We start from the raw sequence: 21,772 nt of genomic DNA on the forward strand, positions 1-21,772 counted from the left end.
CAGTCTTATTTTATACATGGACTGATGTGAGTGGCTGGATTAGAGAAGGGCATATAGAGATCAAAGACTAGCGGGAGGAGTCATCTTTCACCAGGCAAAACCATATTCTCACTTACAAGTTTTTACTTCACTTCACTTCACTTCACTTTACTTGGGTTTTTTCTTGTTCTGAATACAAGAAATGGCGGAAAGAGTTCTCATCAACATTGCAGAACGGATCATTGGGAGGTTAGGCTCCCTTGCTCTCCAACAAATTGGATTGATTTGGGGTATTCAAGATGAGCTCAAGAAGCTCAAGAAGACAGTTGAAGGATTCCAAGCTGTTCTTGTTGATGCTGAGGAAAAGCAAGCCAACAATGAAGTCAAACTGTGGCTCCAAAGCGTAGAAGATGCTGTTTATGAAGCCGATGACGTTCTAGATGAGCTTAATACTCAAGTTCAGCGACGACAAGTGATGCGTGGCAATACTAAGCTATCAAAGGAGGTACGCCTCTTCTTCTCTTGCTCAAATCAACTTGCTTTTAAGCGAAAGATGGGTCATTAGATAAAAAGATATTAATGAAAGATTTCGTAAGGTTGCATCTCATAGAACCTTCTTATAATAACATAAGCTTATTGATATCCACTTATTAGGAATATAGCAGGTCTCTCAGTAACTCATAATTAACTGCCATAAGTACTCTACTTTATTGTTTTGAATGTTTCATATAACTTAACATTCCAATACTCTATTAAGTTATTTATACAATTCTATCAACATGATGACTTGATTGAAACAGGAATACAAGAAATGGCTCAAGTTCTATTAACTTATTAAGAAATAGGAATACAAGAAATGGCTCAAGTTCTAGATGAGCTCAATACTCTATTAAGTTATTTCTACTTAAATTCTTACATGTGCGCCTTTTCTTTTCTAGCTCAAATCAACTTATTTTTGGGTTAAGGATGGGTCATAAGACAAAAAATAGGAATAATTAGGTATGATCCCTAATCACCAATATTTCTTGATTGAAACATTATTGGTTTTAAATTTTTGTTTGAAGTCCTTTCACTTCTGTCCATATCAAATTCTTAAAATTAATCAAATTTCACGTCAGATTTTCAATCATTATTTAATTTCCTTTTATGTCATTTATGTTTAGAATAATTGGTTATTTACATAATTTAAGGGATTTTATTGCAGCTAGATATTCCTAACATCCTTTTAATTTGAAATTCAAATATAAATTTATACGTTCCAATAGCTTCATCTCATTTTTCGTTTGACTAAATTTAATCCATGTTTTGTCATAATCATGGGTCCATTATATTTGCTATAACGCTTATGGATACTTTTATTTTTATTTTTATTTTTTTTATTTTTTATCTTGATGGATACGTTCTTTTGAAATTTATAAATACGTATACTTGTACTCATCTAATTATACGGGTGCATTTTTTTTTTTTTTTATAAAAAGATTAGGGGTACACACATTTAAACAATTTTCTTTTGGGAGGATGTAGGAATTGTACCATCATTGTATATGGCAATTGTATGGGTATTTTCTTTTAGCAAGTTACTACAATTACATCTTCCGTATTAATGTAATAGGTACAGTTGCAATTGTTTAAATTGCTGCTAGATCCTCTTTATTGTTCTATTTTTCTACCCATATTATAATCTCTCACACCTTAAAAAGTAAAAAAATAAAAATATTATTGGTCCACTCACTTTATTCCTAAAATAACGTCTAATAAATATTCAACCAAAAAAAAAAAAACATTGTCAACTTCACAAAATATTGAAAAATGAAATTTTCAAAGAAAAAAAAAAGCCACCTTTTTACTCCACCTATCCACCCAATCTGTCGGTAAAACCTCAACCTCTCTTTCTTGCACTTCCCCCAAACACCCGTATCCATAATCTACCTAGTATCAAAAAAGGCACGTCTCTTTTTTCTCTAGCTCAAATCAACTTTTTTTTTTGGCTAAAAGATGGGTCGTAAGATGATATTAACAAGAGGTTCGGTGAGGTTACATCTCATAGAACCTTTTCATAGTCACATTAGCCTATAGATATCCACCTATTAGGAATACAATAGGTCTCTCAATAACTCAATTAACTGCAATAAGTTCTCTACATTATTATTTTGAATGTTTCATATAACTTAACATTACAAAACTCTATTAACTTAATTAATACAGTTCTTTCACATTGATGATTATGTTCATTCAAATTCTTACAGGTGCACCTTTTTTTTTCTAGCTCAAATCAACTTGCTTTTGGGTTAAAGATGAGTCATAAGATAAAAGATATTAACAAGAGGCTGAGTGAGGTTGCAAATCGTAGAACCTTTCACTTAGAAGTAAATCGTGAAGATACACAATTTGTAAAGAGAGAGAGGGTCACTCACTCATTTGTTCGTAAGGAAAATATTATGGGGAGAGATAAAGATAAAATGGCAATTATCCAACTTTTGTTGGATTCCATCTCAACTGAGAATGTGTCAACCATTTCCATAGTTGGAATTGGAGGATTGGGAAAAACTGCACTTGCCCAACTCATATTCAACGAGGAGGTGATTCAAAAGCATTTTGAATTGAAAATATGGACATGTGTCTCTAATGTATTTGAGTTGGATATAGTTGTTAAGAAAATCCTTCAATCCAAAAATCATGATGAGATTGAGCAGTTGCAAAATGATCTTAGAAAAAAAGTAGATGGGAAGAAGTACCTACTTGTGTTGGATGACGTGTGGAATGAGGATCGAGAGAAGTGGCTTAGCTTGAAGAACTTGTTAGTGGGCGGTGGAGAAGGTAGTAGAATACTAATAACCACTCGTAGTAAAACCGTCGCGACGATATCAGACACAGCTAAACCATACACCTTAAAGGGTTTGAATGAAGAGCAAAGTTGGTCTTTATTTAAGAAAATAGCTTATAAAGATGGAAAGGAGCCAGAGAATCCAACAATTAAGGCAGTTGGGGAGGAGGTTGCAAGAAAATGTCAAGGAGTTCCACTCGCTATAAGGACGATAGGTGGGATGTTGTTCGCCAAAGATGACAAAACAAATTGGTTGAATTTCAAAGAAAAGACACTTTCAAAATTAAATCAAGAACAAAATGATATTTTACCAACACTTAGATTGAGTTATGATGTGCTCCCATCACATTTGAAGCATTGTTTTGCTTATTGTAGTTTGTTCCCACCTGATTATGAGATCTCTGTACAGAGATTGATTAGATTTTGGGTGGCGCAAGGGTTCATTAAGTCATCTGACGAAAACGAGTGTTTGGAGGATGTTGCGTATGAATATTATAGGGAGTTGTTGCAGAGATCATTTTTTCAAGAAGAAAAAACAAATGAGTTTGGTATGATAGTAAGTTGTAAAATGCACGATCTCATGAATGAACTTGCAATCTCAGTGTCGGGGGTCAGAAGCGTCATAGTTGATATGAACCAAAAGAATTTTCATGAAAAGCTTCATCACGTATCTTTCAATTTTGATATTGATTTGTCGCAATGGGAAGTGCCAACATCCTTGCTAAAAGCAAACAAGATACGAACTTTTCTTTTTACTTGCCAAAAGCCTTACGGAAAAGGAGAAGGGTCATTATGTGATTCATTTTGTGCTACAATTGTTTCAAATTTTAAGTTATTACGGATGTTGAGTCTCAATGAATTAGGAATTACAACATTACCTAATTGTCTTAAAAAAATGAAACATTTGAGATATCTTAATCTTAGTTGTAATCCAAGCATCAAGAGACTTCCAGATTGGATAGTTGGACTGTCGAATTTGGAAACACTAGATCTCACAGAATGTGGGTGGCTTGTGGAATTGCCTAGAGACATTAAAAAAATGATCAACTTGAGGCATCTCATCTTGGAAGGCTGTGATGGATTGAGTGGAATGCCACATGGAATTGGTGAATTGAATGGTGTTCGTACATTGAATAGATTTGTTTTGAGCGAAAGCAATTGTTTGGGGAGGGGCGGTAGTGCTGGTCTTGCTGAGCTGGGGACCCTTAGGGAATTAAGGGGAGAGTTACTCATTGACAATTTGAGGCATGTGGTGTCAGAATCAAATGTTGGTACACCTCTCAAGGACAAACAGCATCTTTGTTCGTTGCAATTGTGGTGGATACTTCGAGAAGATATAAGCGCGGTTGATGAGGAGGATATTATAAAGTCAATGGAAGTATTGCAACCCCATTCTAATCTAAAACAGTTGGAAGTGTCGTTTTATGGTGGTGTGAGGTTTGCGAGTTGGTTTTCTTCTCTCATAAATATTGTTAATCTCAGATTGTATTGGTGTGAGAGATGCCAACATCTTCCACCCTTGCATCATTTGCCTTCCCTTAAGTCTCTTACAATGGTTGGGTTGGAGAAGTTGGAGTACATATCAGAGAATGAGAGCAGTAATAGTATGAGTGATGAGATGATGAGGATCTCATTCTTTCCCTCCCTGGAGACACTCAAGATAGTATATTGCCCTGTTCTGAAGGGATGGTGGAGGGCCCACACTCATAACAGTGCTGCTTCTTCTTCATTAACGGAAAATCTGTCGTTGCCTTCTTTTCCTCGTCTTTCTACCTTGTCTATTTATGAGTGTCCTAATCTAACTTCCATGCCTCTGTATCCCAATGTGGAGAGAATAAAACTTACGAGGAGCAGCTGGAAGGTTGTTGATTCCTTGTTTGTTAGAGGAGCATCTGATATTACACATGATGTTGGTGTTGACGTTTCTGCCTCTTCTTCTTCCCCTCATCTCTCCAAATTAACACATCTGACACTCAATGGAATTGAGGATTTGGCATCACTGCCAGAAGAAATAAACAATCTCACATCACTTCAGGAGCTTGCAATTAGTAATTGCTCTAATTTGTCATCACTGCCAGAAGGGATTCGTGGACTCCCCTGTTTAAATAGATTGGAAATTCGGTGGTGCCCCATGTTAAGCGAAAGATGCAAGAAAGAAACAGGTGAAGACTGGTTTAAGATTGCTCACATCCAATCCATTGAAATTGTTTAATCTTAAGGTGCGTTTTCTAACTTCTTTAAATTTACACTTGCCTAATTCAGTATAAGCTATGAAATATTAAAACGCCAACCTTGTTTCTTATTTTTATTCTTCATACATCTTCACCAGCATTTTATTTTTCTTTCCAGATGGCATAACATGTGGATCAATGATTTCGGTATGCATTCATTAACCACTAAATTCAATTTTTTTTTTAAAATTTCTCTTTAATTTCCTTCTTTTCAATTATCTAGTCTTGTATGCAGTGTCAACCTTTTTGATTCAATATGTAAGGGTCATGTTGATTGCTTAAAGTGGTTGTATATGATTTTACTTTTGATTGTCAGGGTTTTAAGTACTATGTCCCCTCGTTGTATGTTTTTTCATAACAGTGCTTCTTCTTCTTCTTCATCAACGGAAAATCTGTCGTTGCCTTCTTTTACTCGTCTTTCTACATTGTATATCATTAATTGTCCTAATCTAACTTCACTGCCAGAAGGGATTCGTGGACTCCCCTGTTTAAATACATTGCAAATTTCTGGGTGCCCCATGTTAAGAGAAAGATGCAAGAAAGAAATAGGTGAGGACGGGCCTACGATTGCTCACATCCCACACATTGACATTTATTAAGGTGCGTTTTCTAACTTGTTTCAATTCACACTAGCCTAATTCAATATAAACTACGAAATATTCAAATGCCAATCTCATTTCTTAATTTTATTCTTCATTCATCATCACCAGCATTTTACTTTTTCTTTTCAAATGACATTACCATGTGGATCAAAGTTTCCGTCGTCCATACTTTTTAACTTCAATTTTTTTTTTTAATCTCTCTTTAATTTCCTTCTTTTCAATTATAGTCTTATATGCAGCGGATGGGGCGTCAAACCTTTTGGATTCAATACGTGATGGCCACGTTAACTTGGAGTGGTTGTTTATGTGTTTTTTTTTTTTTTTTTTTTGATCATCGGGGTTTAGGTACTATGTCCTCCCTGTTGTAATGTTTTTTCTTCAGTAATATAATATGGGCGTGAAGGCCTAGCCCCCCAGCTTTGACTGGGTTCCAGCCCTCTTTAAATATTTCTTTTTAATATTACTCCAACAACAGCGACCATCAAAAGAGCTTCCCAGACCGACATGATCTCGTTGCCATAATAATCCTTTGTACACAGGCAATTCTAAAACCATAAGATACCTAAAACAAACCTACTGATATTACAGAATGGTTTAACCCAAAGTTATTTAATTCAAACACCGAACGCAAACCCTAAGCACCTTGATAGTCCTTAAACCCGGGAAAGAGTGTATACTCACAGTTGCAGAATCCCAAAGCCACGCCTGAAACGTCTGAAGCTGAGGGTTGAGCTTAAGTTGTTCCATGAGTGCATTAGCTTCTTTCCACTCATCTCAGCTTTCAATGTGGCATTTTCAGCAGCCCAGATCGCACCATCCACCTAAAAATATTGCAAAAGAAAAATGTTTTAGCTCCTAAATCCAAACAGCAAAAGAAAAAACACAGAAAATTAAGTAAACAGAACGCAACTGAACTTGCACAGCTGCTTCTCAAATTCACGAAATGTTGCTAGAATGTTGCAGCTGCGCGGCAAATTCATCAGGTAATTTCTGTTGCCAATGATTTTCTATCAAATGAATTCATTTTGTGTTCAAATTCTAATTAATAATAAGAAAAATACCATGAATTTCATTTTGGGAAGCTGTGCAACATACCCTCCTCTGGTGAAAACATATCCTACAATGCAGCAAGAAATAGAGTAAAAGGAATAATAGTTGGTTTCCATCTAGAACCTCAAAACCCCACTTTAGTCTTTCTCTTACAGGAGGAAACAGCGTACAGGGTAGCAATATCTTGCAAACCCTTGATTTATCGGTAAAGCACATCAGAACCAAACAGTTAAGAAAATAATTTAAAACCAATTCTATATTTCTAATCAGAAAGAGCATTTCACAAAATTCCAGATCTGCTACACCATCAAAGGACAGACCGAATAGGAAAACGACATCATTCTTTATCCAGATTGAAACAACAATCCCACTAAAATTGACTACTCATAAGAATCTCATTCCACAAAACTTCTTCAGTCCAGGCCTAAACAACTGCAAGCAAAAAAAAATCCCCAAGATACGTACTTTCATCCAAATCATCCACCGCCATTAACAAAAGCACAACCTATATCTTCCTTCGGCTAAGATTACAGAACAAATTGAAACCCTACTCATTCCCAAACATGCTTTTGGAATCAGAATAGAAAGGAAACTTGAAATTAGAGGATCATACAAAACTGGGCTGCGGATTGGACTCGTGCTCGGAATCGACCTCGTCCTCTTCCTCTTCAGATAGATCACCGAATAAGTTCAACATCACCGATGTGTCATTTTGACAAAGTAAGCAAATAGTTTGAAATTCAAAATTTTAAGAGTTTGGGCTGATGGAAGTGGCGTTCCGTCAGTGGCATGAATTGAAAAAACAAAAATTGTTTTACACGCCAGACTTTCTTCCAGTTTGTGGGCCGTTTATTTAAGCTTGTATTCTCTTAAGCTTTTGTTCTTTTATTAATTTTCATGTCCTTTTCATTTGAATAAAGTTATGTGATTTTTGGTTATATTAAAATTAGTTCAAACCGTTTGACATTGTACCGTTAACATATATTTAATATTGACAATTGATGACGATCCTATAATCATGATTTAATCTAGACTTTTCCTTACCAAGCAATTAAGATGTATTTACTTATACACTAAGTTTTGCTAACAATATGTTGGAAAACTGAATACTTACAACACATCCAAATCCCTCTTACATGCTTTTGTAATGGTCTAATCTCTCCAATCCCACATTTTGCAATCCATCTCTTACTAATTTGGTGTCAATCTCTTGAGACATAGAAACATCTTGCTCAAACTAACTCTTATGTAAGGGGATGTTTGGTATTATATTTTTATCCAATTTTTTTGTTTTGAAACTAATGTGCATTAAGTAATTTAGCTACATTTATTATTTATTTAAACAAAAAATTAGATGCAATGAAGATCCCAAGTAGGCCCTAAGTAACCTCAGCTGAGTGGTGCACAAATCAGTGCCCATCTTTTTCTAATGAGCTACGATAAACTCAAATGGATACACTGTAGTAAGAACGTTTGCCAGTTGATGCTTAGACTTTACAAAAGTCAAATAAATTAAAATGTTGATCAACTTCAACATGTTTACGTTGATCATGTTGAACGGGAGTGTGAGTGGGATTGTAGAAAGCCTAGTGAAGTTAACCCAAGTTTGCTTCAGTGCCAAGGCCGAACTTGACATTTTACCATGGCTACAAAAACTCTTACAGAAACCGAACTGGTGCAAGAAATTGAATAAACTTATTATTTGCTGCTCATTTCGGAAGGCCAGTTCGAAAAACCTTTTTTAGATTGCAAATTTTGTGATGACAAAAGATAAAGTAGAAACAAGGAAAAGAAATGAAAGCAAATACATTAGCGCCTCGATCACTATATGCCAAACATTTCTGAAGAGAAACTCATGTTCAAAACAACATAACACTCCAAGCATTAACCAAACACACTGATTAGGAGGATGAAAGAGAAAACATGTGACAAAGAAAAATTCCAAAAACTGAAAAACACTTCTTATTCTCCCCAGTTCTGAAAAGCCAGAGAAGGCGGGATAGCTAATCATCAAACAATTTAACTTGAGATACAATCTCACACTTCAAAAAGCTACGGTTCTTCATTTTCAATACCAAAATGCTACTCTTGTATGCATGATGCATACACACTACTGAAAAGAGTAATTCTTAATCCAGCATGAAAGTCACCCTTTGGCAGAATAGCACCTGTTCCTTCGTAAGGGCAATGCTAAGGAGCGAGATGTGGGTTTATTCCATCTATTAGGAATACAACAGGTCCTATGGTACTTGTACGATCTCTTTGGTATGTTACTAACCATGCTTCATACTGCAGTTCAAACTATATGGCTGTTAACTTCAAATTGTTTATGCAGCTGACGTCTAATATTTGATTTTTCTGCGTCGTATGGAGTCGGCTGATATTTACCTTTTTCATGAACACCCATACATTGTCAAGGCAACTAACGTCTATTATTTGATTTTTCTGTTTCGCTTGGAGTTGGCAGATATTTACCTCTTCATGAATACCCTTAAATTGTCAGTGCAACTGTGTTAACTGTAATTGGATGAATGAATGCTCGCGGGTGCTGGCAAAGGATGAAAACAATGTCAAAGCGCTATTTAGGCGAGGCAAAGCCAGAGCAGATCTTTGGCACTGGCTGTTGTCATTGATTTATCATCTTTTGGCACTGGATATTGTCATTGATATATCGTCTCTTCAGGCACGAAAGGCATAAAGCTGAGTAGTCAAAGATCTTAAGCTTTTGAATTGTACGATAAATGAAGAAATTCGTGTACTGAACTTGCTAATAAACAAGACTATGAATTGTGATTTGTGATCCAGAAGGTTGAGTTTACATGCCAATAGTTTTTGCAGGGATCAAAGATACAGTGATAAAATTGAACTGTTGTAAACCGTGAGACAAGATCCTCATTTTGCTTTGGTTACTGAGTTGCGATTGTGAATTTTCCGTCACCACCGTAATACTTCAACAAACAAATTGACAATGTTTGTTCTCTGCCATGTTCTTTTGCAACTTGATCCTACAAACAAAAGCATAGACAAAACTTGAAAAACGATGCCAACCTGAATCTTTTACAAAACAAAGCACCATGAAAAATTTCAATTAAATGTTTTCCCATATAAAAAAAGAAACAATGAAATAAACGTTTTACTTCGAAATTTCAATATAATCTTAGGTCAGACATTAACACCTTACTGTGAAATTTCTCCCCCAAAATGTGACAACAGTGTTCGAAGACAATCGTTGTTGAGTAGACACATTACAAAAAGCTTACTTTCCATGAGCTTTGCATGTAACTTACAAATTCCCAAGTACATGTGTCACTTGTATGTGCTCAACTTTCATTGCTTAATCAAGTTTACGACTGAAACATTAACCCAATCCCGAAAAAAACAAAAACAAAAACAAAAACGCGACTCTCTCTCTCTCTCTCTCTCTCTATGGCTTTCTTACTACACAAAAATGTACCTAATTAGAGCATGCCACACATCAACACATCCAATCTTCCACTTTACAAATCACAGCTGCTGGCTTTACTCGTTCTGCTTCGCCACAAATTATATACACAGAACTTAGAAATTGAAATATTGACACCTTTCATCGAACATCTAGTGTGCCACCTTCTCATATGCTTTCTTGTAAGATTAATTGAAGAAGAATACTTCAGTTTTTGAACAAAATTAACTTCAAGATGAGTAATTTAACAGAAATGAAGCAAAAAGAAACCCAAAAATCTTTAATTGAAGAACAAAACTTGGTCTTTGAACAAATAACTTCCGGATGAGTTTAACAGAGGAGAAGCAAAAAAAAACCCAGAAATTTGAAAAATTTGTCTTTCAGCACTGGAATTACCTTGAACGAATATCACTTCCGCTGCGAGAGAGATGGAATAACAGGTTGAGAGGAGAGACATTTTTTCTTTTCGGTCAACTTGATGAGGTTTTCTGGTCGTAGTGTTTTCATCGAGAGAGGTGGAATTAAGAATTCGGGAGTGCTGTCCAAAGGAGATAACGACAGCTCAAGAACCGAACGCTATGTAACTCATACGTGTCAATCGGGATATACTAGTAATTTTACCGTTTTGGAATTAAGAATTTGGTATAGCCAACTGATACGACAGTCTTCATTCCTAACTTATATTGTATGCGTGTTGACTGTTGCGTATCCTAGATCCATGAAGTTTCTTGATCCACCAAGCACCCACGCTCGTCCAACTACATCCCAAACTATTGTGTTTGGTTTATGATTCACTAGCCTTCATGCACGCGCCTGCATTTTTTAATCACACTATTATCCGCGTATGAAAGACCTTTTTTATAACCGGCATTACAGCCTCTTAAGATGAAAATTGCAATATTTCCAACTTGGAACCTACTACTCTTGTTCCGTAAAGACTTAAAAAGTAAACTGTATGATTTTTCCTCTATTTTAGGTCATGTGTCAATGAGTACCCCACCATTTAGACAACCCAGTTCTGATTAATACATTTTTTTTTGTTAATTTTAAATAATTGTCTCATTCCATAACTTCAAGACCGTTCTTCAAATCAACATAACACATCAATCAGGATCCTCATATATATAAATAGTTGATTTTTCAAACTTGTTGAAATTTGATTAGTTCAACTTTATCATCTTTTGAAATTTCTATGGAAAAATAATCCTCCAGATGCCAAAAAATCTTTTGGTATAGCCAACTGATACGACAGTCTTCATTCCTAACTTATATTGTATGCGTGTTGACTGTTGCGTATCCTAGATCCATGAAGTTTCTTGATCCACCAAGCACCCACGCTCGTCCAACTACATCCCAAACTATTGTGTTTGGTTTATGATTCACTAGCCTTCATGCACGCGCCTGCATTTTTTAATCACACTATTATCCGCGTATGAAAGACCTTTTTTATAACCGGCATTACAGCCTCTTCAGATGAAAATTGCATTATTTCCAACTTGGAACCTACCACTCTTGTTCCTTAAAGACTTAAAAAGTAAACTATATGATTTTTCCTCTATTTTAGGTCATGTGTCAATGAGTACCCCACCATTTAGACAACCCATTTTCTGATTATTACATTTTTTTTTTTTGTTAATTTTAAATGATTGTCTCATTTCATAACTTCAAGACTGTTATTCAAATCAACATGACACATCAATCAGGATCCTCATATATATAAATAGTTGATTTTTCAAACTTGTTGAAATTTGATTAGTTCAACTTTATCATCTTTTGAAATTTCTATAGAAGAATAATCCTCCGGATGCCAAAAAATCTTTTGGTATAGCCAACTGATACGACAGTCTTCATTCCTAACTTATATTGTATGCGCGTTGACTGTTGGGTATCCTAGATCCATGAAGTTTCTTGATTCACCAAGCACCCACGCTTGTCCAACTACATCCCAAACTATTGTGTTTGGTTTATGATTCACTAGCCTTCATGCACGCGCCTGCATATTTTAATCACACTATTATCTGCGTATGAAAGACCTTTTTTATAATCGGCATTACAGCCTCTTAAGATGAAAATTGCAATATTTCCAACTTGGAACCTACTACTCTTGTTCCTTAAAGACTTAAACAGTAAACTGTATGATTTTTCCTCTATTTTAGGTCATGTGTCAATGAGTACCCCACCATTTAGACAACCCATTTCTGATTATTACATTTTTTTTTTAATTTTAAATGATTGTCTCATTCCATAACTTCAAGACCGTTCTTCAAATCAACATAACACATCAATCAGGATCCTCATATATATATAAATAGTTGATTTTTCAAACTTGTTGAAATTTGATTAGTTCAACTTTATCATCTTTTGAAATTTCTATGGAAGAATAATCCTCCAGATGCCAAAAAATCTTTTGGTATAGCCAACTGATACGACAGTCTTCATTCCTAACTTACATTGTATGCGTGTTGACTGTTGCGTATCCTAGATCCATGAAGTTTCTTGATTCACCAAGCACCCACGCTCGTCCAACTACATCCCAAACTATTGTGTTTGGTTTATGATTCACTAGCCTTCATGCACGCGCCTGCATTTTTTAATAACACTATTATCCGCGTATGAAAGACCTTTTTTTATAACCGGCATTACAACCTCTTAAGATGAAAATTGCATTATTTCCAACTTGGAACCTACCACTCTTGTTCCTTAAAGACTTAAAAAGTAAACTATATGATTTTTCCTCTATTTTAGGTCATGTGTCAATGAGTACCCCACCATTTAGACAACCCATTTCTGATTATTACCTTTTTTTTTTTTTTGTTAATTTTAAATGATTGTCTCATTCCATAACTTCAAGACCGTTCTTCAAATCAACATAACACATCAATCAGGATCCTCATATATATAAATAGTTGATTTTTCAAACTTGTTGATATTTGATTAGTTCAACTTTATCATCTTTTGAAATTTCTATGGAAGAATAATCCTCCAGATGCCAAAAAATCTTTTGGTATAGCCAACTGATACGACAATCTTCATTCCTAACTTATATTGTATGCGTGTTGACTGTTGGGCATCCTAGATCCATGAAGTTTCTTGATTCACCAAGCACCCACGCTCGTCCAACTACATCCCCAAACTATTGTGTTTGGTTTATGATTTACTAGGCTTCATGCACGCGCCTGCATTTTTTAATCACATTATTATCCGCATACGAAAGACCTTTTTTATAACCGGCATTACAACCTCTTAAGATGAAAATTGCATTATTTCCAACTTGGAACCTGCCACTCTTGTTCCTTCAAGACTTAAAAAGTAAATTGTATGATTTTTCCTCTATTTTAGGTCATGTGTCAATGAGTACCCCACCATTTAGACAACCCATTTCTGATTATTACCTTTTTTTTTTTTTTTGTTAATTTTAAATGATTGTCTCATTCCATAACTTCAAGACCGTTCTTCAAATCAACATAACACATCAATCAGGATCCTCATATATATAAATAGTTGATTTTTCAAACTTGTTGATATTTGATTAGTTCAACTTTATCATCTTTTGAAATTTCTATGGAAGAATAATCCTCCAGATGCCAAAAAATCTTTTGGTATAGCCAACTGATACGACAATCTTCATTCCTAACTTATATTGTATGCGTGTTGACTGTTGGGTATCCTAGATCCATGAAGTTTCTTGATTCACCAAGCACCCACGCTCGTCCAACTACATCCCCAAACTATTGTGTTTGGTTTATGATTTACTAGGCTTCATGCACGCGCCTGCATTTTTTAATCACATTATTATCCGCATACGAAAGACCTTTTTTATAACCGGCATTACAACCTCTTAAGATGAAAATTGCATTATTTCCAACTTGGAACCTGCCACTCTTGTTCCTTCAAGACTTAAAAAGTAAATTGTATGATTTTTCCTCTATTTTAGGTCATGTGTCAATGAGTACCCCACCATTTAGACAACCCATTTCTGATTATTACCTTTTTTTTTTTTTTGTTAATTTTAAATGATTGTCTCATTCCATAACTTCAAGACCATTCTTCAAATCAACATAACACATCAATCAGGATCCTCATATATATAAATAGTTGATTTTTCAAACTTGTTGAAATTTGATTAGTTCAACTTTATCATCTTTTGAAATTTCTATGGAAGAATAATCTTCCGGATGCCAAAAAATCTTTTGGTATAGCCAACTGATACAACAGCCTTCATTTCTAACTTATATTGTATGCGTGTTGACTATTGGGTATCCTAGATCCATGAAGTTTCTTGATTCACCAAGCACCCACGCTCGTCCAACTACATCCCAAACTATTGTGTTTGGTTTATGATTTACTAGGCTTCATGCACGCGCTTGCATTTTTTAATCACATTATTATCCGCATACGAAAGACCTTTTTTATAACCGGCATTACAACCTCTTAAGATGAAAATTGCATTATTTCCAACTTGGAACCTGCCACTCTTGTTCCTTAAAGGCTTAAAAAGTAAATTGTATGATTTTTCCTCTATTTTAGGTCATGTGTCAATGAGTACCCCGCCATTTAGACAACCCATTTCTGATTATTACATTTTTTTTTTTTGTTAATTTTAAATCATTGTCTCATTCCATAACTTCAAGACCATTCTTCAAATCAACATAAACACATCAATCAGGATCTTCATATCATAAATAGTTGATTTTTCAAACTTGTTGAAATTTGATTAGTTCAACTTTATCATCTTTTGAAATTTCTATGGAAGAATAATCCTCCGGATGCCAAAAAATCTTTTGGTATAGCCAACTGATACAACAGTCTTCATTCCTAACTTATATTGTATGTGTGTTGACTGTTGGGTATCCTAGATCCATGAAGTTTCTTGATTCACCAAGCACCCACGCTCGTTCAACTACATCCCAAACTATTGTGTTTGGTTTATGATTCACTAGCCTTCATGCACATGCCTGCATTTTTTAAATTACGGTATGCTACGCGAGGAGAGAAGAATCTAATTGGGTAGTGAGGAGAGAAACCGGGAAAAGGAATTATGGAGAGTGATTTGTGGCAAGTGATTGGTTGTTTGCGTGAGGGAGAGGGAACACGGATCCCCTTTTTGTGGGATTGTTTGACCTTCAAAGTTTGTACTACCTTTAATGTACAAATCAGATTGCTTACAGTGTTTTAGACACTGTAAATTCGTATGTGCGTGTACAAAAATACTCATGGTTAACGTACTTTAATGGGGCGTAATTTTTTCGTTACAGATCTGATTCAAGTCTAACACGCGTTCATAGCGACGAGTACAATTTAAGTACGAAACCAAGAAAAGAAACAACAGTCGAAAACAACATCCATGTCATATTACACTTTTCCCCAAAAGGGTAAAAATGTCAAATTACACAAACGAAAAGGAAATTATAGTGAAAATTAGGGACGAGTCGTCACAAAAAGCAAGATTATGTTTAGTCTTATCAATAGAAGTAGAATTGATTCATACGAAATACATCCATGGGTGTACAACCACAATTTTTCAAGATCAATGGACTACATAGTCTACAACTTTCAGGTCCATATACCCCATCTTCTTCAACCATGGTCATAAAACAAGAACATTGAATGATTTAATGAATTCAAGTTATACTCTTACACGAACTTCAAAGCCAAGATTAACCAAAGTCCTAAGACTAGTCACACTATTTTCTCCAAATTCTATATGTTCTTCCACAAATCCGAGCTTTAATTTAAATAAAAGTCAAGAAAACACCTTCAACAACCAAACATCACCAAATGGGATTGCATTTCCCAATTGTCGAATAAAAAAAAAAAAATCACATGCGGGTAAAATTTAATTAGTCATAACGAAAGAGGGAAAATAGAAAAGGATACAAAAATTTGTGTTGCTCGAACACCTTGTCTCTACAAAACAAGAATCACTCCACAAAAATAAAAATATAAAAAAAAAAAAAAAATGGAAACATAATACAATTTAATTTGATGAGCAATTCAATTTGCTGCAATTGGAGCTTGGTAATGTCGGCAAAGAAAACCACAGAAAATGGCTTCAATAAAGTAGTTGGGAGAGGGTCTATGAAATGGTGCCATTGTGCAATAGCACAAACGAGGTCTGGTTTGAGGTGTTTGTCAACGAATTCCTCGGGTTTTTGAATTTTGTGGTGGAAGATGTCCACGAGCCCTAGATTCGACTGGATTAAAATTCGACAGCACAACCTTCTCCAACTCTAATGTCCTCTGAATATCGACTTCCGTTGGCTCAACAGTCAATATTGATCACTCCGTATTGCCTCACCACCGAGATAGTGATGGCTCAAAATGAAGTTTGGGGATCTAATCTGTGGATTTTGCATGGGGACAAAGATGGAGCTGCGATGTGAAATTAAAAAGAAAAAAATGAAAGGTTTCGAATGTCAGGAAGAAATGTGGGAAGGAGACAAAATAAATATATTAAACAAATAAAAGTTTGCAGTCATGGGTAAAGTTGAAAACTCAATATTTGGGCTATTTAAATTGAACTGATTTATTGTTGGGCTTTATCTTAATCATTAAACAAAATTATTAAATAACTTTTGATTAAAATTTAAAGTTTTGAAATTCTTGTCATTAGTTTTTCTTATAATATATAGTAACGTGTGGGCCCAGGGAGTGGGAGAGAGATCATTTGTTGAAAATCAAATCCCGTAGACTAAAGTAGAATAATTATGTTTTAGTTTATTATGCCACTAGACTAAAGTAGAATGATTGGGATTCAATCAAAGAAATTTCATAGCATACTAAATTTAATAATATAATTTGTGAAGATCGATGCATAAAGTAAAATTGTAAATGGGTTTAAAATGTACGGATGAGGTTCCCCTCGGATCCTCATTGTCTGATTGTAATCAATATTGGACAGAGGTTTGAAATCTCCTCATTCCAAATGGACCCCAATTTATGACTTTCTTTGTCCTCATAATAAATGGTTTTAGCCTTAAATTTTCTCATTCCTCATTGTCTGATTATAACCGTTCAAAACTTATGAAAAAGTCAGTTATAATTTTGTTTAATTAATTGTAGAACCAAAATTTAAATTTGAGATTTCTTCGGAATGGTATATTTATATGTTTACTAAAGTGGAATGGGAGTGGAAAAAAAAGGGGAATTGGATTCTTTCTAAATTGATTATGCAGTTTGATCATTTAATAATTTTTAAAGAATGAAAAACATAGGCGAAGTCCACTCAAAATCAGTAATTATACTCATGAAAATCAAGAATTCCAATACTTAAAAGGGCATGAGATTTTGACTCCAAGAGAAAGTTGCGAGATGGAGAAAAAAAGTATTCGAATTGTGTAAGATTATTAGAGTTTTTTGAAATTTGTCCTAAAACTTTTATTTTTAGCCTCTGTCCTCTGAGAAGGACATTAAAAATGGAGAGCCTTCATAGTACTTGCTTCCATTTGGATGATGGCCCTCAGGCTAATTTCGTAGCATCTAAAATTCTAGAAACCAATCTATAATAATAATAATACTACTAATATCTCATCATCCCTTCTACTTTTAGTGTAGATTCTGGAAACCAATTTAAATTCATTCATTAATTCTTGGCAACTCCTAATGTAGATTATATTATCAACATAAATGAACATTACGATATCTCATCATCTCTTTATTTTTAGTGTACAATGTTGTTTCATTGGTAGTCTTCTAATAGTTACATAGTTTTGGCAGTATTCAAGCTTACATCAAAGCAATCTTAGTCTTTTATCTTACACCTTATGAGAAGAAGACACTTGGCAAAAGAGTAGCATTATTATTATTTATTTTTTGTCCTCATTTTGAAACTGGAAATTAGAGTAGATCTAATTTACTCAGCTAAAAGAAAGCTTTAGAAGTTGGGGTAGATTAATCTTCTCAGCTGCTCAAAAATAAACAACAATACAATATATAATTATTAGTTATTTACGCAATAAATGTGAGGATCGATGAATAAATTAGTAGTGAAGATACCATTAAAATTGGACTAATTGCTTCTATTTGGAAGTGTTGGGTGTAGAAACGTGCAGGGTGTACAAATGCCCAAATGACGGGGTATATAGTAGCGTGTGGGTCCAGCAAATGGGAGAGAGAACGTGTGCTGGAAATCAAATCCCGTCATTAGTGGAAGACACAAACAAATCCGTGATTGTTGTAATTGCATTTTCTTACGGGTCCACACAACACTAGCTTTACTAGAACACTAGCTAATACTTTACTAGACTAAAGTTGAATGATTATATTTTCCAATTTGGACGTTTTGATATAGGCACCTTATTTTTAAATGTTATAGACTAAACATCTATTCATTTTGCAAATTTGATTAAACATTTTCCCTACAATTTTGGTACTTTAATTTTATTTAATTAGAAGTCTATTCACGTTAGCATTCCCTTTTTTTCTCCTATTTTTATGCCTCTCTTATTATGATGATTTAAGATTTTTTTATTTTTTTATTAAAATATTTATTTTAGTAAATTAAGGGGTGTGCTATCCACACACCTCATTTTATTTCTCACACATCCTTGATAATTTCTGTCTGTTGATCTTCTTCAATTCATCCGATCCGACGACCGAAAATTCAAAAGGTGTGTGAGAAGTAAAATAGGGTGTGTGGATATCACACCCCTAAATTAAATAGAATGTAACAAAACTCGTTGTTAGGTGCGTTTGGTTATATCGGTACGTTTGATTATAATGGTACATTTGAATTTTTGGTCCATTTGGCTTATTGGTACATTTGAATTTTTGGTACATTTAGTTTTTTGTACATTTGAATTTTTGATACGTTTGTTTTCAAAACATAAGTTTTATTACTTTTTGTCCTAATAATGAGGAATTACTTTAATTAATTTTTTTTATATAGAAAAGTCATTAATCAACAAACAATAGCCTTTTTATTAATTCAAAATTATATGATTTATCGTTATTATTTAGCATTATCTACAATAATAAGGATTTATCTCCGATCAACTAAAAGTTGTTCCAGAGACTCATCTACCAAAAAATAAGACTATCTAGCGCATTGTGTATGAATCAAACATATTTTTAAACATTCCAAATAGATGAACATTCATTTTAATATAGTTTATAATCGGGTACGTTTTAATTCGGGGTTGGTACATTTTCATTTGACGTTGGTACGTTTTCATTTAATGTTGGCACGTTTCCATTTGGCATGGGTGTACATTTAGATTCGAAAAGTTTAAAGTTTTAGACTTAAATATAGTTGAAATTATTTAAAATATATATCAGATATTTAAATGTAAATTAATTTCAATTAATCTGAAGTAGTTTAAGTTTGAGTATCTTAATCAAATGTTTCAAAAGCTTAATCAAAAACTTAAAAAGCATAAATGTTTAATCTACAAAAGGCTAAAAGGAAGCATCTAATTCTAAAACATAGATGTTCAAAAGCCTTTACTTTTACACAACTTAGACTTTTACATACATTTAAACTTTTATATACACCTTTATACTCTCTTTTTTTTACATACTTTTAGACTTTTCCACATAATTTTATATTTTTGTTCACACTTTTAAACTTTTGTACACATCTTAGACGTAAACTAAGGGGCACTTGCTTTTGTAGTTTTTCGTAACTATTTTTATAATTTATGGCCATGATCTGTGACTGTGATGCACTCAATTTTTTTTAGGGAAAATTGCTCATCAAAGTGAGCAACTTTGTTATGTCTCGGTGTGTCCGAGATTGCATGCATTTTTAAGGCAATGCAACCAAGGATGCCTGCATAATTAAAGAAATCCCAGAGAAGAAAATACCAAGTATGCCTGCATCATTAAAGTAATCCCAAAGAAGAAAATTAAAGTAGCTTTATTATGTGCTATTAATTCAAAATAATTGTAGGTGTCAAAAGTTAATCATATAGTGGGAGCCAGTGACTTTGTTTTTATGCAGACAAAACTTAACCGAAAAAAAAAAAAAAAACTTAATTAAGACTTGGGCTAAAAGTTAACGATGTAGTAGGAGCTGATGTAAAAACATTGTTTAACTTTCAGTTTCATCACTTCCTGGAACCAAATAGTGTAGATGCACTGTGAAAGCATGCTGGTTTATTTGTTAATTATTGAGAGGTTCAAGGTAATAATTTGTTAATTATTTGAGGGGCTCAGGTAACCCACCAACGTGGAAAATGAAGCAAAGGTGTAGCTAGCTGTCATTCTGTATTTTTCTGAGTTAGTGGGATGTCTAGGATTTGGACAAAAGTTGCGCTTTATGTCTTGTTATAAATCTCTTTCGGACTACTTAGCCTTTTTAACCACTGGTCTTTTTCCTTGCTTTGTTTATGGCCTTTTCCTGGGGCCAGACTGCCTTTTAGCCTCCTTTGTTGTACATCCCATGGTAATTCAACTTAAATCGTATAGAGAGAGGATTGATAAAAAGAAAAAAAGAAAGAAACCAAACCTTTAACCATGACATATAACAAATAGATTAACTCATGCACAAAAAGTCAATAAATTCAGTAAAAACTGATAGTAAAGAGTAAATTCAAACAATTGAGAAACATACATGAAGCAACGCATGGAGAAAAAGTAAAAAAATTGCGTAAAAACGAAAGGAAAAAATAAATGCAAACAATTGAATAATACACACACACACACAGCAGCTAGAAGCATGCAGAGAGAAACGGTAAAAATCCCAAACTCATCTGATTATCTTGAAAACCCACCAGATCCTTCTCACAATCCAAAAAACCACTTAAAATCCATCAAATTACAATGAAATCAATACCAGAATGCACCAAACAACAGTATAAAAAAAATGCAGTACAAGCAAGGACCAATTCAACAGCCCAAATAAGCAAAAGGATTCATACCTCAATTGAATTTTGAACTTGATTCTCGCTTAAAAATCTTAATCTACAAAACCAAATTAGTATTATTAATAATAAAGTAACACGATAATGTAGCAAACAACATTGAAAAATAAAATCTAGTAAAGTTAAAGATCAATTCAACAATCTAAATAAGCGGAAGCATTCATACCTGAACTGAATTTGCAGGTTGATTTTGTCGCTTAAAAATTCTAATCTGCAAAACAAAATCAATTTTATTAACACCGATAATTTAAGATTTGATATGAAAAACAAATCTATAATACAGACCTTTCACTGTTAATGAACAATGGTTTTTGTGTTGGGTTTTAGTATATGTATAATGTTGCTTCACTAGAACTCTTTTAACGGTTACATAGTTTTGACAATATTTAAGCTTACATCAAAGTAATCTTAACCTCTCATCTTACGTCTTATAAGATGAAGACACTTGGCAAAAGGGTAGTATTAGCATTATTTTTTTTATCTCAACCATCGTTTTGAAATTAGAAATTGGAGTCGATCTAATTTTCTCAGCTGCTCAAACATAAACACAATGCAATATATAGTTGCGTGTGGGCCCAAGGAGCGGGAGAGAGAACATTTGTTTATTATGCGACGAGAGAATGATCAGGATTTAATCAAAGAAATTTCATAGTGTACTAAATTTAATAATATAATTTGTGAGGATCGATGGGTAAATTTAAAACTGAAGATACCAATAAAATTGCAAACGGGTTGAAAAAGTACGGATGAGGATCCCCTCCGATCCTCATTGTCTGATTGTA

General features: G+C 34.1%; 3 protein-coding genes and 1 long non-coding RNA gene across 18 annotated transcripts in view; 2 read left to right on the forward strand and 2 right to left on the reverse strand.

The window, feature by feature from the left end:
- LOC125468295 (protein HIGH CHLOROPHYLL FLUORESCENCE PHENOTYPE 173, chloroplastic-like) overlaps positions 1–7,492 on the reverse strand; it is a 38,294-nt gene extending 30,802 nt beyond the window's left edge. For 2 of the 14 annotated variants that reach the window (XM_048586237.1, XM_048586240.1), the window contains exon 1: positions 7,300–7,484. In XM_048586237.1, coding sequence (XP_048442194.1) covers positions 7,300–7,383 — 84 coding nt within the window. In that variant the 5' untranslated portion in view covers positions 7,384–7,484. Of the gene's footprint in view, positions 1–5,472; positions 5,519–6,019; positions 6,458–6,546; positions 6,627–6,697; positions 6,755–6,839; positions 6,853–7,299 lie in introns of those variants that run through there. The other 12 variants (XR_007259077.1, XR_007259075.1, XR_007259078.1 and 9 more) reach the window with 12 other exon arrangements.
- Positions 1–21,772, forward strand: part of LOC103957677 (disease resistance protein RGA2-like) — a 99,310-nt gene that overhangs the window by 71,295 nt on the left and 6,243 nt on the right. The window lies entirely within an intron of this gene.
- Positions 22–5,749, forward strand: LOC103957607 (putative disease resistance protein RGA4). Its single transcript, XM_048586212.1, has 3 exons — positions 22–484; positions 2,226–5,022; positions 5,153–5,749. Exons 1-2 carry the CDS (start codon positions 182–184, stop codon positions 5,013–5,015), a joined length of 3,093 nt encoding a protein of 1,030 aa, XP_048442169.1. The 5' UTR covers positions 22–181; the 3' UTR covers positions 5,016–5,022; positions 5,153–5,749.
- LOC125478244 lies at positions 9,451–11,558 on the reverse strand. Its single transcript, XR_007259080.1, has 2 exons — positions 10,525–11,558; positions 9,451–9,691 (listed from the first exon to the last, which is right to left on the reverse strand). It is a non-coding gene; the product is annotated as an uncharacterized LOC125478244 (long non-coding RNA).

Source organism: the organism of the source record quoted next, unplaced genomic scaffold, assembly GCF_019419815.1.
Source record: "Pyrus x bretschneideri cultivar Hongxiangsu unplaced genomic scaffold, Pyrus_bretschneideri_v1 Contig24, whole genome shotgun sequence".
NCBI lineage: Eukaryota > Viridiplantae > Streptophyta > Magnoliopsida > Rosales > Rosaceae > Pyrus > Pyrus x bretschneideri.

Coding starts and splice junctions, on each gene's coding strand:
- LOC103957607 (XM_048586212.1), top strand. CDS start 182: ATGGCGGAAAGAGTTCTCATCAACATTGCAGAACGGATCATTGGGAGG. Junction 485..2,225: donor ATACTAAGCTATCAAAGGAG/GTACGCCTCTTC, acceptor AAATTCTTACAG/GTGCACCTTTTTTTTTCTAG.